The following is a 16120-nucleotide window of genomic DNA, read 5'->3' as shown; positions in this document are numbered from 1 at the left end:
TTGAATCCACAATATACATACTTTTCCCTTATCATAAAATATATATATATATATATATATATATATATATATATAATATAAATGGAATATTTATAATGTTTCGACCCATATATAAAGACCTAATATATGTTCAAAGAAGAACTAAAAAACAAAAATATAGAATAAACTGCTCCCTTATATAAACATGTAATGCAAGAAACATTGCTAAAAAAGTTATCCTCGTTTCAAGGTAACAAAAACATATTGACCCAGTCTAACATTATCTTTCATTTTCTTAACAAATTCAAATTTTACATTCTAATGTTAGAGATATCATTCAATCTTTAAATTAACTATTATTTTTTGTAGATGCTATATGATATTAATTTTTCTTTTATTTATTTATTATATGAAATGAAACTTGGTGTTAGAGTAATGTGAAATGATCCTACGCAATGTTCCTTTGTGTGAATGATATTGTTTGTGTGTATTTGCACAGATGAATTTGTGGCAACGTGTTTGTTCTTTTCAGCAGATATGCATGGATTTGCAGGCGCGGATTTGCGGGATCCATTCCATCTTCACTTATATGCCCAGATTTGAGTATATTATAAGTTTATCAAATTAACCTTGTTATTTGTACCAAGCACGTGAACCAAGCTTTTCTCTCATCGTTCGAAGGTGAGTGGTGGTGTTGTTTACTGTGAACATGCATTGGTGTGTGTGTGGGTGAAGTGAACCAATGGTGTGATGGTGTTATTTAATGGCATTTTGCACCGGTGTGAGTGAAGTAAACCGGTGTTGGTCGTGGTTGTGAGGGGTGGCGCACCGGTTACATAATCGGTGCGGTGATGTGTGTGTGGCACCGGTTACGTAACCGGTGTGGTGCAATGAAAAAAGTGACACCGGTTATGTAACCGGTGTTGTGTGTATATGATGATTTTTTTTAACTTGTTTTGTGTTCTTTCAGGTTGGTCGGAGTTCATTAGGTGCTCCATAACTGGTCAAGGTGGTGGCCCTTGTTGACAGTGTTCGTTGGTCGTGGACGTCGCTAGAGTTCAAGCTTGAAGATTTGCGTAAGTTTGGTAAAGCAAATTACTTAATGAAGGTTCTGCGCTAGTAAGATGGAGTGCTTGTGTGTGATGGTTTATGCAATACATTCTCTATTATATGGCTTACAAAGGGTGTTTATGTTGACACTTGAAAATATAAGTGGTTATTGTAATTATGGTGGTGTTTAAAGGATACCAAATTCCAATTGTGTTTAGCTTCTTTGTATATTGTTTTGGTTTGCATCTACAATGTTGAGATTCATATATTACACACCTCATTTAATTTTATAACTTTTTTTCCATTCATAAAATTAAATTTTTTTATTTTAATTTTATATAATTTTTAATTTTTTAAATTCGTACTATTTATTTTTAATTATTTTTATAACATCAAATTACAAAATCATTCTCTTTTTTCATTAAGGGTATTTTGGTAACTTTCAAAATCTATCTATTTTCACAATTTATTTTATCTATCACATTAATCAAATCTTTAACTAACTTTCATAAAACTTATCTCCAAATTCACTCATTTTATCCTCTAAACTCACTCAAAAAACACATATATTTATCCACTAAATTTACACAAATTCATCTTCATACTTTCTCTCAAATCCATCTATACAAATGAACACAACCTTAGGTTTGTGGGAGGATAAATTAGTGGAGGGTTAGACATATGAAATACATAATTTCAAAATTTTAAAAATCAATAACAATTTAGGATTTGTGACCATTCTTGCATACTAAGTTATTGTTTATAGATGTAACTTCTGTAAGGACTCATCCAATTACAAATGTGCTTATAAGATTTTACAACATTAAAAATATTTAAAAAATTGACTGAAAATTATTCTCTTAATATATTGATTGATGAGCTTATATAGATTGTTTTAAAAATATCCCATTATCAAATAAAACAAAAATGAAGATACGCGTCTCTTACTAGTTAATTCTTAAAATGAATATAACTGATATAAAAAGTTTTTTTTTTCTAACGTGAAATTTGTATACAAAAATAATTAACTATTTTTGTGGTTTTCCTGCATAGATAACAAGATACAATTCTTAGGCAAACCAATACATTTATAATTAGATAATATTATCAAATATCTACTATTATTCTAAACTTAATTAAAAATTAAGAATTAAATAAACATATAATGTCTTTTGGATGGTTATCTTCTAATAGACAATCAATCTTGTAAGGTGAGGTTTGCACCACAAAACTCGCTATGATAGGTTCTAAGATGGCTATAATACCATGTTAGAAGTGGACTTTAATCCTAACTTAATCCCACAAAATCGGCTTGTAAAGTGAGATTTGCACCCATTTATATATTGTGAATTAGTCTTATCTCTAGTCGATGTGAGACTTCTAACAAAATTAAAATCGTTTAAATAAACATTTCCTATATATATTACAACAGTATAGAAAAAAAGATTAAAAAATTAAACTATTTATTTACTAAAAATTAATTACTCCACAACATGAATGCATTCTTGATAATGCATCAATGCTTTGTTTTTCTTGGCAGTAGAGACCTTGGTGTGGTGGGTATTTTTGTTATTATGTTTTGAGAACGAACGGTTAAACTATGCATGGTGGTACAGTAGGTAAACTCGTTTGTGAGTCTATTTTTATTATATGGGTGATCATGGATTGAATTTTTAATGATCCAATCCACATCCATTTTGGATCCAAACAATTGGATTAGATTTTGGATCCAAATCCATTTTTTCAAAAAAAGTATATTGGATTTTTTTAAAATCCAGATGCAAATATTTAAATCAATTTTAAATCTAGATCTAAATATTTGGATCAAGTTCAAAATCCAAAATCCAATTTTCATAAAATAAATTCAAATTAATTTTTTTAAAACTTGTGTCCATAGGGCTAACACCATAGAATTTGGCAGATTTTTTGTCGGGGCCAACGAGGCCAAATTTCAGCATGGGATGAACTTGGATGACTTTCGAATGAATTTCGGTCGGGGACGACGTGACCAAATTTTGGCCAAGGTCGACTTGACAAAATTTCAGTCGAGATCGACTTGACTGGATTGAACTGAATTTCGGCCAGGGTTGATTTTGCCTAATACGATCAAATTTTGGCCAGAGCTGACTTGGCCAAATATGGCCACATTTGGGCCAGCGCCTGATCAATCAAATTTCGGTCAGGGTTGACTCCACTAAATTTGTCGGCCAGGACCGACTTGACTGAACATGGCTAATTTTCGATCACAGCCAACTAAGTTGAATATAGTCAAATTTCGTTCGGGACTTACTCGACCGAATACGGCTAAATTTGGGCTAGTATCGACTCGACCAAATTTTGGTCATGACCAACTCGATTGAATTTGGCAAAATTTAGGTCAGGACCGACTCGCCTAAATATGACCAAATTCGGGTCGCGATCGACTCTGCTGAATACGACCAAATTCAGGCCAAGACCAACTCAGTCAAATTTTGGTTGAGGCCAACACGACCGAATTTTGACTGGAGCCGACTCAACTGAATTCGACATAAAATGGATTGAATTTTAATAAAATGTAGATCAGATTGATATCCAAATCCAATAAAATTAATTAGATTTTAATAAAATGAATATTAAATGGATTGGATCATATCAAAAATGGATTAGATCATGAAAATTAGATTTTTTGTCCATCCTTAGTTTAACTTTTCAGATCATCCTCTGCTTCCTTCCGCTCATTTAAGAGTTCAATAAATATAAATTATTGTTGTTATCCTCATAATTTTTATTTTTATGTGTTAAATAAACATTAATTATTACTTTTTCCCTCATATTTTTATTCTTTAACTTTTATATCTATTTAATCTCTTTTTATTAATAATTTTTGTACAAGAGTATAATTTAAATTTGTAAGTACAAATTTATGTATACATTAACAATTATTTTATTAAACTTCTAAAATTTCCAATTAAATTGTAAGGTTTAAAGTTTGTGAATATAAATTTCAAGGTTTAGTTTTTACGGACGTCTCACGTCTCACGTCGCACGTCGTATGTCGTACGTCGCAGGTCGCACGTCTCTCACGTTTCACGTCTCTCACGTGCCACGTGCCACGTCCCGCGTCCCACGTCTCTCACGTCTCACATCTCACGTCCCACGTCCCACGTCTCTCACGTCTTACGTCTCACGTGTAACGTCCCACGTCCCACGTCTATCATGTCTCTCACGTCTCTCGTCCCTCGTCCCACGTCCCACGTCCCACGTCTCTCACGTCTCTCACGTTTCACGTCTTTCGTCTCACGTCTCACGTCTCACGTCTAACGTCCCATGTCCCACGTTTCACGTCTCACGTCCGACTAGGGGTGGCAAAACGGGCCAGCCCGGCCCGTTTTGGCCCGGCCCATTTTTGACCCATTGAAAACGGGCCGGGACGGGCCAGCCCGTTAAGAGAAAAAAGGCCAGAAATAACAGCTCGGCCCGTCCCGTTACGGGCTAACGGGCTAACGGGCCAGCCCGTATACCTGTGATTTGAAAAAAAATGGCAATACCTGTGATTCAAAATAGAACAGAAATGCATGCATTGAAGAGTAGTTTCACAAATAAAGCTCCTAACAAAGTAATCTGAACTAACTAATTTGACTATCCAAAGGAAATTACAAATTTTCCCTTACAAGAAACAAAATAAAATCTAAAACAATGCTGAAACAAGCAGGCCAATAATCTGTTCAGCTGGAACTCTTTTGGAACAATTGCAATCAGCCTTCTCATTCAAAATTCACAGGCCAGTAATCTGATTCCAACCCAACAAATTTGAACTCAATCTAACTTCTGTTAAAAAAAAGGCAATTCAATAAGTGAGGATGCTTTATAATGAAAAGACAATTCAATAAATTAGAAACAAATACCAATTGTCATTCTGTATCACTTCCAGGATCATTAGAGGCAGCATTGGAACAAGTCTGCTCTACTTTTCTGTCTTTGTCATCGTCTTCATAATCTTTAAACAAAATAAAGTAAACAAAAAATTACGATATAAAAAATTGTGTATAAGAATAAAAAGGAACTAAAGACATCTATAATAAACAATTTACCATCACAAAAACCATGCTTCCAACTAGAAGTACAAATAATTGCCTCCACACTTGTTGACAACAAACAATTTCTATACTTATTAAGAATCCTAGAACCAATGCTGAATGCTGATTCAGATGCGACAGTAGTAATCGGGATGCTTAGCAAGTCCCTAGCCATCAAAGCAAGGTCTGGAAAACGTTCATTGTTACTCTTCCACCATTCAAGAACATCTAAAGCTACTGAAAAATGAATATCCAATGTTGGCTCATCCAAATATGTATCAAGTTGATTCTTTCCCGTTTTAGCCACTAGTTGAAGTTTACGTTGTTGTAATTCCTAACATGATAAACAAAATAAAAGAATATTAATATGAACAATAATTATTATAAAATTAGAAGAAAGTAAATAACTTACATCAAATAGGTTTGGCTTCGAGGAAGATGAGGATAACACATCACTCAAGGAACGCTTTTGAGCATTTGAAGTTGAAGTATTTGAAGAATACTGAGAGAATAGAATGTACAATTTGTCCTTTATCTTCTCCACCTTTTGTTCCCAACAAAGAGGGTCAACCTTTTCAAAACAGAAACCCAATGTAACTAATTTCATCCTTGGGTCTAGAATTGCCCCAAATGCAAGAACAATACTGTATTCATCCCAATATTTGTCAAATTTGACCATCATCTTTTCAGCCATATTTCTTATAACTTTGTCTCCATCTTGCATACTCTCTATTAAAAGGCATTGAATTTTCCAAACTTGAAAAAAATACAAGTTGGATGTAGGATAACTTGAGCCAGACATCAAATTTGTAATTTCATAAAATGGGGACAAGAAAACAGTGATCTTTTCTGCTCTTTTCCATGCCTCCTCAGATGGATAATACTTGTAATTTTCATCAACTAAGCGTAAATTTTCAAAAACCCGTTGGTATTTAACAGCACTTTGAAGCATAAAAAAGGTTGAGTTCCACCTTGTAGGAACATCTAGACACAATCCACTTGATGAATCAATGTTCCCTATTTGTTGAAGGCATTCTTTAAATTTAATCATTCTAGCTTCAGAACCTCTCACATACTTGATGCTCTCTCTAATTTGATCAAGAGCATCACCAAGTACCTTCAACCCTTCTTGTACAATCAAATTTAAAATATGAGCAGAACAACACACATGAAAGAACTCTCCACTACAAACCAATGAATTATTTAAAACCAACTGATTTTTTAAAGTTTTCACCAATACATCATTGCTAGAAGCATTATCCAAGGTGATAGAAAATATTCGCTTTTCAATTTCCCAATCATGCAAACATGCATTTATCTTCTTAGACAACTCAAATCCAGTGTGAGGTGGAGGGAAATGGCAAAAGTTAAGAATTTTGCTCCTCAACTTCCAATTTGAATCAACATAATGTGCTGTTAAACTTATATAACCTTCAGTAGTGTAAGATGTCCATAGATCAGAGGTTAAACAAATCCTACTTGTAATGTTATGCAACTCACCCTTTAACTTGATCTTTTCTCTCTTAAATATTCTCAATATGTCCTTCTTAATAGTATTCCTAGAAACAAGAGTTGCTTCAGGATTCAAATAACTTATCCAAGTCCTAAGTTCAGGGTACTCAACAAATTTGAATGGTAAACCATGTCGAATAATTAAATTAGCACACAATTCACGAGACACCATTTGGTCTATTTTTTTGGCTTTCAATTTTCCTTGCATGTCCACCATCATTTGACCCACATCATCAAATCTACATTTGGTACACCTTTCAATATGACGCTTTAAATGGGAAGTACCATATCTTACACCACCAATTATATATTTTTGGTTACACCCATTACACTTTGCCCTTTCTTTTCCATCCTCACAAACCCCAATCTTAGTAAAGAATTTCCAAACATCAGAGGATGATAACTTCTTCTTTTTCTTATCAGTTTCACCAGTTTTGTTATCCTCAGTCACACTGTCGGTTACAGTATTTGATTTTTCATGGACATCCCCATCATTAGGTTTGCTAACTGAATCTTCCATTATTTTTATGAGGTTCCTATCACACAAAACCCAAACTAAAAAACTGAAGATGACATATACAATATAACACAACACAACACAACAATAGTAAGCATTACAATACACACTGCCACAATCGAAAATTGTCCAAACCAAACTGATACAGTAATGCAATAAACAAATAACAATAGCAATATTTTCCCATCTGATCCTTTGCACGCAGTGCCGCCACCACCCAATTCCATGGCAGAATTGAGGAATCGAAAAATATTTGCTAGAAACAGAGACCATGGCAATAGCAGAAGAACACAACAATTAGGGCAGAAAGGGGAATCGAAAATTGAAAATCACCATGGCAGTAGCAGAACCAGAAATTAGGGCACAAAATCGAAAATTGAAAATCGGGAACGAACCTGCGTCGTCGTCAATCGTGATGATGATCCTTGCTCGCGTCAATCGTTGATCGTTGTTCCACTGTCGGAGATGATCGCTGCTGGTTCTTCGCGAAGTGGGAGAGAACGTTCTTCGCTTTGCTTGTTGGTCGCGTCGGAGTGGTCCAGTGGTGCGAGGTGGTCCACTGGTGCGAGGTCGATCGGTGGTGAGTGTGTGGTGGTGTGCGTCTGGTCACTGATTTGGGGCGCCGTCGCCGTCATCCTCCATGGCTCACGTCGTCGTCGTCGCGGCGCCAGTCAATGGTGCGAGGTGGATCGGTGGTGAGTGCGTGGTGGTGTGCGTCTGGTCACTGATTTGGGGCGCCGTCGTCGTCATCCTCCATGGTTCACGTCGTCGCCGTCGCCAGTCAGTGGTGCGAGACCGATTCGGTGGTGAGTGCGTTTCAGTGGTGCGAACGCGAAGTGGAGAGTGGGTCACTGATTTGGGGGAAAAGAAAAAACCCTACGTCGAAAGGAAACAAAACAAAACTTTAGTCTCACGGGCCAGCCTTTCATCACACACGGGTTAGCCTTTCATCACACGGGCCAGCCTTTCATCACACACGGGTTACGGGCCAGCCTGCGGCCAGCCCGTCATGCAGCCCGACATATTTACGGGCTAGATTGGCCGGGTTAGAACGGGCCACGGGCTAAAAATTCTGACCCAACCCGTTCCTTTAATAACGGGCTGACGGGCTGGCCCGTCGGGCTCAGCCCGTATTGCCACCCCTACATCCCACGTCCCACGTATCACGTCTCACGTCTCACGTCTCACGTCTCACGTCGCACGTCGCACGTCGCACGTCGCACGTCTCACGTCTCACGTCTCACGTCCCACGTCCCACGTCCCACGTCCCACGTCCCTCGTGCCACGTCTCATGTCTTACGTCTCACGTCTCACGTCTCACCTCCCATGTCGTCTCAGGTCTCACGTCCCACGTTGTCTCACATCCGACGTTGAGACCGACTAGTTCAAATTTAGTCGTATTTGATTGAGTTGGCGTGACCCTATACAAAATTTGATTGAATTCTGTCAAGTCGGTCTAGATCGAAATTTGGCCTAGCTGGTCCTGGAAAAAATTTGGAAGTATTCGGTTGAGTTCACCCCGACCCAAATTTTACTGCATTGGGCTGAGTCGACCTAGACAAAATTTGACCGTATTCAACTGAGACAACCGCGACCAAAATTTGGATGTATTCAGCCTAGTTGGCTCCAGTCAAAATTTGGTCGAATTCAATCGAGTTGACCCCGATTGAGATTCGGCCCTGACCCAAATTTGGTTTTATTTGGTTGAGACAGCCTAGGGTGAAATTTGACCGTATTCAAATCAAATGAGTCGGTCACGATCGAAATTTGGTCGTATTCAACTGAGTCGGTCACGAACGAAATTCGGTCGAATTTAGTCGAGTCAGCTCTGGTCAAAAATCGGTCGTGTTGGCCTCGACCAAAATTTGAACGAGTTGGTCCTGGTCTGAATTTGGTCGTATTCGTTAGAGTCGATCGCGACCGAAATTTGATCATATTTAGGCGAGTCAGTCATAACCTAAATTTGGCCAAATTCAGTCGAGTTGGTCATGATCAAATTTTGGTTGAGTCGGTACTAGCCCAAATTTAGTCGTATTCGGTCGAGTAAGTCCCGAACGAAATTTGACTATATTCAACGTAGTCGGTTGTGATCGAAAATTGGTCATATTCAGTCAAGTCGGTCCTGGCCGACGAATTTAGTGGAGTTAACCATGACCAAAATTTGACTGATCAAGCCCTGGCCCAAATGTGGCCATATTTGGCCAAGTCGGCTCTGGCCAAAATTTGGTCGTATTAGGCAAAACGGCCTTGGCCGAAATTCAGTCGAATTCAGTCAAGTCGATCTCGACTGAAATTTTGTCGAGTCGACTTTAGCCCAAATTTGGTCACGTCGTCCCTGACCGAAATTCGTTCGAAAGTCATCAAAGTTCATCCCATGCTCAAATTTGGCCTCGTTGGCCTCGACAAAAAATCTGTCAAATTTTATGGTGTCAGTCCTATCGAAAATCTAATCCACATCCATTTTGGATCCAAATAATGGATGTGGATCCAAATTTATGTTCATAGAGCTGACACCAAAGAATTTGACAAATTTGGCCAAATACTTCCAAATTTTGTCCAGGACCAACTAGGTCAAATCTCGATCGGGACCGACTTGACAGAATTTGGCCTAATTCGGCCAAATTTTGTATAGGATCACGTCAACTCAATCAAATACGACTAAATTTGGGCTAGTCCGTCTCAACCTTTAGCCTAACCTAACAAAAAATATAAAGTGAAAATTTGGATTAGATATTTTGGATTATCCATTTTGAAAATCTAGATTTCGAGAATGGATATCCAATCCATAAAATATATAAAATGTAGAATAGATTGATATTCAGATCCAAAAAAATGGATTTTAAATGGATTGGATTTTTAATAGAATGGATATTAAATGCATTGGATCATAGAAAAAATGGATTGGATCATAAAAATTGAAATTTTTACCCACCCTTAGATGAGTGTGACCTCTCGTGCTTTCCACGCTGCATATTGGATGTGGAGTTCATACATACATATACATACATATATATATATATATATATATATATATATATATATATATATATATATATATATATATATAATTATCTTTTACCCTGCATTTTGATTGCAATAGAACTTCCATTTTCTTTAACATTGCATTTTTATTGTAGAATTTGTCTAGCTGATTGGTAAACGGGTTGAAATCAATGATTTCTGTGGAGACCAAAACTGTTACGTCTCTCCTTATGTCTAAAACACTTATAGTTTTTTGATCCAAGTTCGTTCATTTTACTTCTAAAGGTTCTTTTTCATGTAATAACATCTATTAAAAAATGTACTATCATGATGTATTATTTTATTGATATTTAGAATTATCAGGTCCAGCCCACATGGTAGGTTAGGGCCGAAAAAGCTCATAGGCCGAAAAGCTTCACATGAAAAAACTCACAAGGTCAAAAATCCACAAAAGTCTTGTAGGTCAGGACCAGTCCATAGACTTTCTTCTTAAACATGAAAAATATATTATTAAGTTTTTCGTCATTGGCTTAGGACCGACATGTCTAGGACATTGGCTTGGATCGTCTCGGCCCGACCTACCTTGGTTGTCATCCCAGATCAGCCCCGTCTAGGCTGTGGGACTATTTAAGTCTTCAGGGTGGGTCGGACCGACTCGTTTGGATCAACGAGTCAGAATGGCTCATATGGGTCATCAGGGTCGGTCCCGCCCATCTGGGTCGTTGGGTTGGCTCGGCCAATCTAAGTTGTCGGTCCGACCCTACCCATCTGGGTCGTCGGCCCTACCTGTCCCGTCTCTGCCTTTTGGTCTAACTCAACTCTATTCAGTCTTGATCTTCGGTCATGACCAACCCGAGATGGCTTGACTTGATCTTTTACTCTCATTCAAAGTAGTACTTTTAGGGAGGCCTAATCCATCTTAGCTCTGGTCCTGACACTTGAGAAGGAGCTTTTAGGGACTGGAATTTTTTTACCCCTCATTTGGGACTCTCTAAAAGGGACTTAATGAAGAGTCGGCCAAGAGCCAAATTAACACCTCTATTGATATTTGTATAACTTATTGTACAATGTTTCCATAATTAAGAAGGTTTCTTACGAATATTAAAAAATCGGTTCTATAAGTCATTGGAAGAAAGGATCAGTATTTGGAAATTTTTTGGTGAAAGGACTGGGTTGTTTTTGTCTCATACTACCGAGGTAAAATTTATGATTAAAAACTAGGAACACAAGGAAGAGAGAATAGAGTAATCATTAGAAAATCTCCAGAATTGATAAAAAAAATAGCTTGAAAAGGGAAATTTAGAATATGTTCGTATTTCCGTTCAACAAGAGCATTTTGTTCTTAGTTTCAATACAAGTAGTTTGATATATAATGCCTTTAGAGCTCAAGTAATCACTGCCTTAAATCCCACACCATTATAAGTTCTAGCACATTAACAATTTTCTGAAACTGAGTTTTACATATTCAATAAAATTGATCAAACAAGTTTTAGCTTCAGCTTTCTTTTCATGGAAAGTAACGAGGTAAAACTAATATGATCACCAAATATAGTAAAAATATATTTGTTGTACCCATTTATAGAAATGCTAGAACATGGTCTCCGAATATGCACATGTATGAGATCAAAACTATTTTCAGCATGAGAATTACTAGCAGAGAAAGAAAGTTTTTTCTGTTTAACAAGATGGCAAGTATTGCAAATAAAATCTTAACTTTTGCATTGTGTAGCATGGAAATTAAAATTGACTTCTAAATTATAGAATTTAAATTGACTAATCTTTTGACTAATCTTTCATTTTCATATATTCTGAATTATATAATTTAGAAATTATTTTGTTGTCAAGGATGCAATGTGCAAAGAATACAAGAAGCTTACTTTTGAGAATAAAAGAACCACATAGTTCAGGTGCACCATCCTGATAAAACAACTACGTCTCCTACAAATTAAGATAAACTTGTCTTTCAACCAACTACAAGTTCTATTGTAATAGATGTAAACTACAGATGCCTAAAACGGAGAAAACTGTAAGTGCCTAAAACGGAAAAAACTGTAAGTGCCTAAAACTGTTTGATGAAATGTCTCAGTGAAAATTGAACATGAAAATAGTGGCATAATGGATGATTAAATTCAACAAAGTAAAACTAAGAATGTAAAGAAGTAAACATGACATACACGTTGCAACAGCTATTTAAAAACTGGAAAACAGGTAAAAAATCAATGATTACACTTGATTCAACTTAACTAGCACTAACTAATCCTACAAGTAACTCAATTAGCAGGTCAACAAGTAAATTGACTCTTCAAGCTCTTTTATTCAGCTCCAATCCAACAGACCCGCAGGTGGCATTGCTTGAACTGAAAGTGTTGGCAACTTCCTCATCAAAGCAAAACCTAATATCCTTAATAATGAATGAATAGATACATAGTAAAAGCATAAACCAAGATAGAAGCAAGTTTATTTTAATCTTAAAGGTCTGCAAAAGCATCACTATACAAGATTGAGATCCTAACTAGGTCAGCACCTCAGCTTACATAACTCATTTGCAGTACAGCAAGAACTGTATATAAATGATCTCTATTTTTCAGTAAGCTATCTAAAGGAGCCTTGAAAAGGGGCTTTTGCCCTATAATAAACATTTCAATTCATACACAGTGTTGTAAGCATCAATAAAACTCTACACAGATTATAAAAACTTGTCACCCAATGTCATTAAAAGAACTGCTTCTATAAAAGCCACAAAAAAGTACAATGCACAATCAGGCATGAAACAAACACAAGTACATGGTTGTTCAGATTAAGTGATGATACAACAGATGAATAAGAAGCATAAAGTATACATGCCTTTATTGCAAAAAGATCACCAGTTGTTCTCCTTTTAGCCAAGAAAACCCTTCCAAATGCTCCACGACCAATAAGATTTACAATTTCAAAGTCAACAACGGAGGTATGATCCCTTGACGAATGGATTGGGCTTGTTCTCAAGCTGCCAAAATGTGATTTTTACAATAATGAAAGAAATATGGTTTCCCTGAAGTACAATACAACAATGAAGGCCCTAAAGGAAAATCATATTTGGGCTCTGACCAACATGAATGGGTAATATCAAACAGTTAAAAAGAAAACCATCAAGATTTTAGACATAGGGAGGGAGGTCACCGTTTGGTCTTGAAAGACAACGAAATCATTGATTTCAACCCCTGTACTAATCAGTTAAACAAATTGTACAGTAAAAATGCAATGTCAAAGAAAACAGAAGTTCTATAGCGATCAAAATACAGGGTACACAATAAAAAAAATATATCATCTCCACATCCAATATACAACAAGGAAAGCATAAGTTGCAGGGAGGTCACGCTCCTCTAATATATGAGGTTTCACCTTTTATGATTTCAACAAGCCTCTAGAGATCATTTCAAGAAGGAGTGTGTTTGCCTTAACAGTCTCATCCCTTTTAGAGAGAGCCCTAATCATTATTTCAAAAGTTACCTCATTAGGCAAGCAACCATTGTCTTCCATTTTGGACCATACGGACAATGCCTCGTCAAACAAACCTTTTTTACAAAGACCATTGATCATAATACTATAACTCCATACATCTAAATGGTAGCCTTTAATTAAAAGATCTTTAAAGATATCTCGTGCCTTCTGAAGTCTTCCCCCTATGCACATTCCATGAATAAGTATGTTCCAGGTGTACAAATCAGGCTGAATTCCCTTTAACGTCATTGTCTTGAATAATTCAAATGCCTTGTCTAGTTGATAGCTTTTGCACAAAGCATGTAACAAACAATTGTAAGTGATTACATCCGGTTGTTGATTTCTATCATGCATCTCATCAATAAGATCCCAAACATGAGAGATTCTTCCAATTTTCAATAAACCATTGATAAGAGTAGTGTAAGTCACTGTATCTGGAACCATATTCCTCTTATGCATTTCCGGGAAGAGATCTATGGCCTCACTCACCCTTTCCATCCTACAAAGTCCATTTATAAGAGTATTGTATGTCAATATATCAGGAACCACATTCCTCTGTTGCATTTCCTGAAAGAGATTTATGGCCTCATCCACCCTTTCGTTCTTTATGAGTCCATTTATCATGATATTGTAGCTGCAAACTCTAGGACTCACTTCCATCTTGGTCATTGCATTGAATACTTGTTTCGCATTCTTCACGTCATTAACTAAGTAATACCCATCCAATAAAGCATTAAAGCTAAAAATATCAGGTCCCACATAAGCTTTCACCATCATACCTAACACATTCTTGGCTTCTCGTAGCTTTCCCTCCTTACATAATGCATCAATCAATATATTATACGTATAAACATCTGGCCTGATGCTATTTGATAGCATTTCATTTATGAAACCAAGCGCTTCTTCTAACTGATTCCCTAAGCAAAAGCCATAAACCAGAGTATTATAGGTAAAAAGATCAGGAGAAATTCCCTTGACACCCATTTCAGAATACAAATCATAAGCTTCTTTTGGATGTTTATCTTTGAAAAGACAGTCAATAATTATGTTGTACATTACCGTTGATCGACTTTCAATCGTTCTGAACAATTCGACGGCAGCTTTAATTTCTCCTATCTTGCACAATCCATTGATGAGAGTCCCGTAAGTAAAGTGGCTGACCTGAAATCCTAGTGCTACTACTTTGTCATGAAGGTTGAGTGCTTTCATGACCTCACCCCTATCACAGAGACCTCTGATGAGTGTATTTAAGGTTACGGCATCTGGGTGATAACCCCGTTTGAGAATCTTGGCAAATACAGAGAAAGCGAAGGCCATTTGATCCAAGTGGCAGAAACAATTGATGAGGAGGGTGAGATTAGCAAGGTCAGGGTGAATTCCCTTGAGCTCCATTTGCTTGATGAGAGAAATAGCAGTCGGGTACTGCTTCATCCTCACAAAGAATCCCAAAATCTTTCCAAATTCGAAGATGGGAGGAACATGGCGCTTATGAAGCATGCGATTGAATCTTGAGATGGCTTCGTCGAATATGAAGGTTCGGGAGTGAGAGTGAGAGCAAAAGCGGGAACTCAGAATTGGAAGAAATGGAAGAAGAGAAAATCTTAAACTTCTTGAGAGAAACATCTTTGCTGCAAACAATTAGTTTGGTACAAGATCGAAGTTAGGTTTTCAGCACGAATAACAAGTGTTCGTATTACGTTTTGCATATTATTTACCAATTTATCTATAACTATATATATATATATATATATAATATTTTTTAAAATATGTTTAATTATTATTTTACTTTTGATTATATGTTGAAATTATAATCTTTTAAATAAACATTTTTTTAAAATAAACATTTTCTGTATGTATTACAACAGTATAGAGAAAAAAAATTAAACTATTTATGTACTAAAAATTAAGTACTCCACAGCATAGTTAATTTTTTCTTTCTTTCTTTCATACAAACTTATATTATATATTAGACGTTGAATATAGAAAATAATAATGCAAATACTGAATTTAAATTTTTATAATTTATAAATAATTATAAATATTAAATTTTAGCTCATCAAAATAAGATAACAAAATAAATATTCACTATAATATCTTTTGGAAATATTTTCAACTATATTTATTTTCACTCCTACCTTTCACCGATTTCAGCGTCCATACAGTGTTAGACCCTAAAATAATATATTCAACTTTGCTGGTCTAGAAACATATTAACCGTTAAATACAAAAATATAGACGTTCAAATGCAACCGATGAAGAAAATTAGTGCTACTTTAATAATACGCGACACTTCTACGATTTTTCATATTTAATTTTTGTATATTTCAATAAATATCAGAAAAAAATAGTGTTACTTATCATTTTTCTTATGAATTTTGATGACAAAGTAGTTTATTTATGGATAATTAATATAAATTTCATTTTTTTTAAATTATAAACAGCCATTGTAAAATCATAAACACAAGGCATCCTTTTCAAAACTCATTATTTTCTATAAACCTTCATCTTCTTCATCCAATTTTTTACTCATATTTCATCCTTATCG

General features: G+C 35.9%; 1 protein-coding gene across 1 annotated transcript; it reads right to left on the bottom strand.

Moving 5' to 3' along the window:
- Nucleotides 1-12218: 12218 nt before the first annotated feature.
- LOC114182017 (pentatricopeptide repeat-containing protein At1g63080, mitochondrial-like) lies at nt 12219-15263 on the bottom strand. The gene has a single exon (XM_028068757.1). The coding sequence runs from the start codon at nt 15196-15198 to the stop codon at nt 13480-13482; it is 1719 nt and encodes a 572-aa protein (XP_027924558.1). The 5' UTR covers nt 15199-15263; the 3' UTR covers nt 12219-13479.
- Nucleotides 15264-16120: the final 857 nt, after the last annotated feature.

Source organism: Vigna unguiculata, chromosome 4 (genome assembly GCF_004118075.2).
Source record: "Vigna unguiculata cultivar IT97K-499-35 chromosome 4, ASM411807v1, whole genome shotgun sequence".
NCBI classification, from domain to species: domain Eukaryota; kingdom Viridiplantae; phylum Streptophyta; class Magnoliopsida; order Fabales; family Fabaceae; genus Vigna; species Vigna unguiculata.
This window is presented reverse-complemented; position numbering and strand designations above follow the sequence as displayed.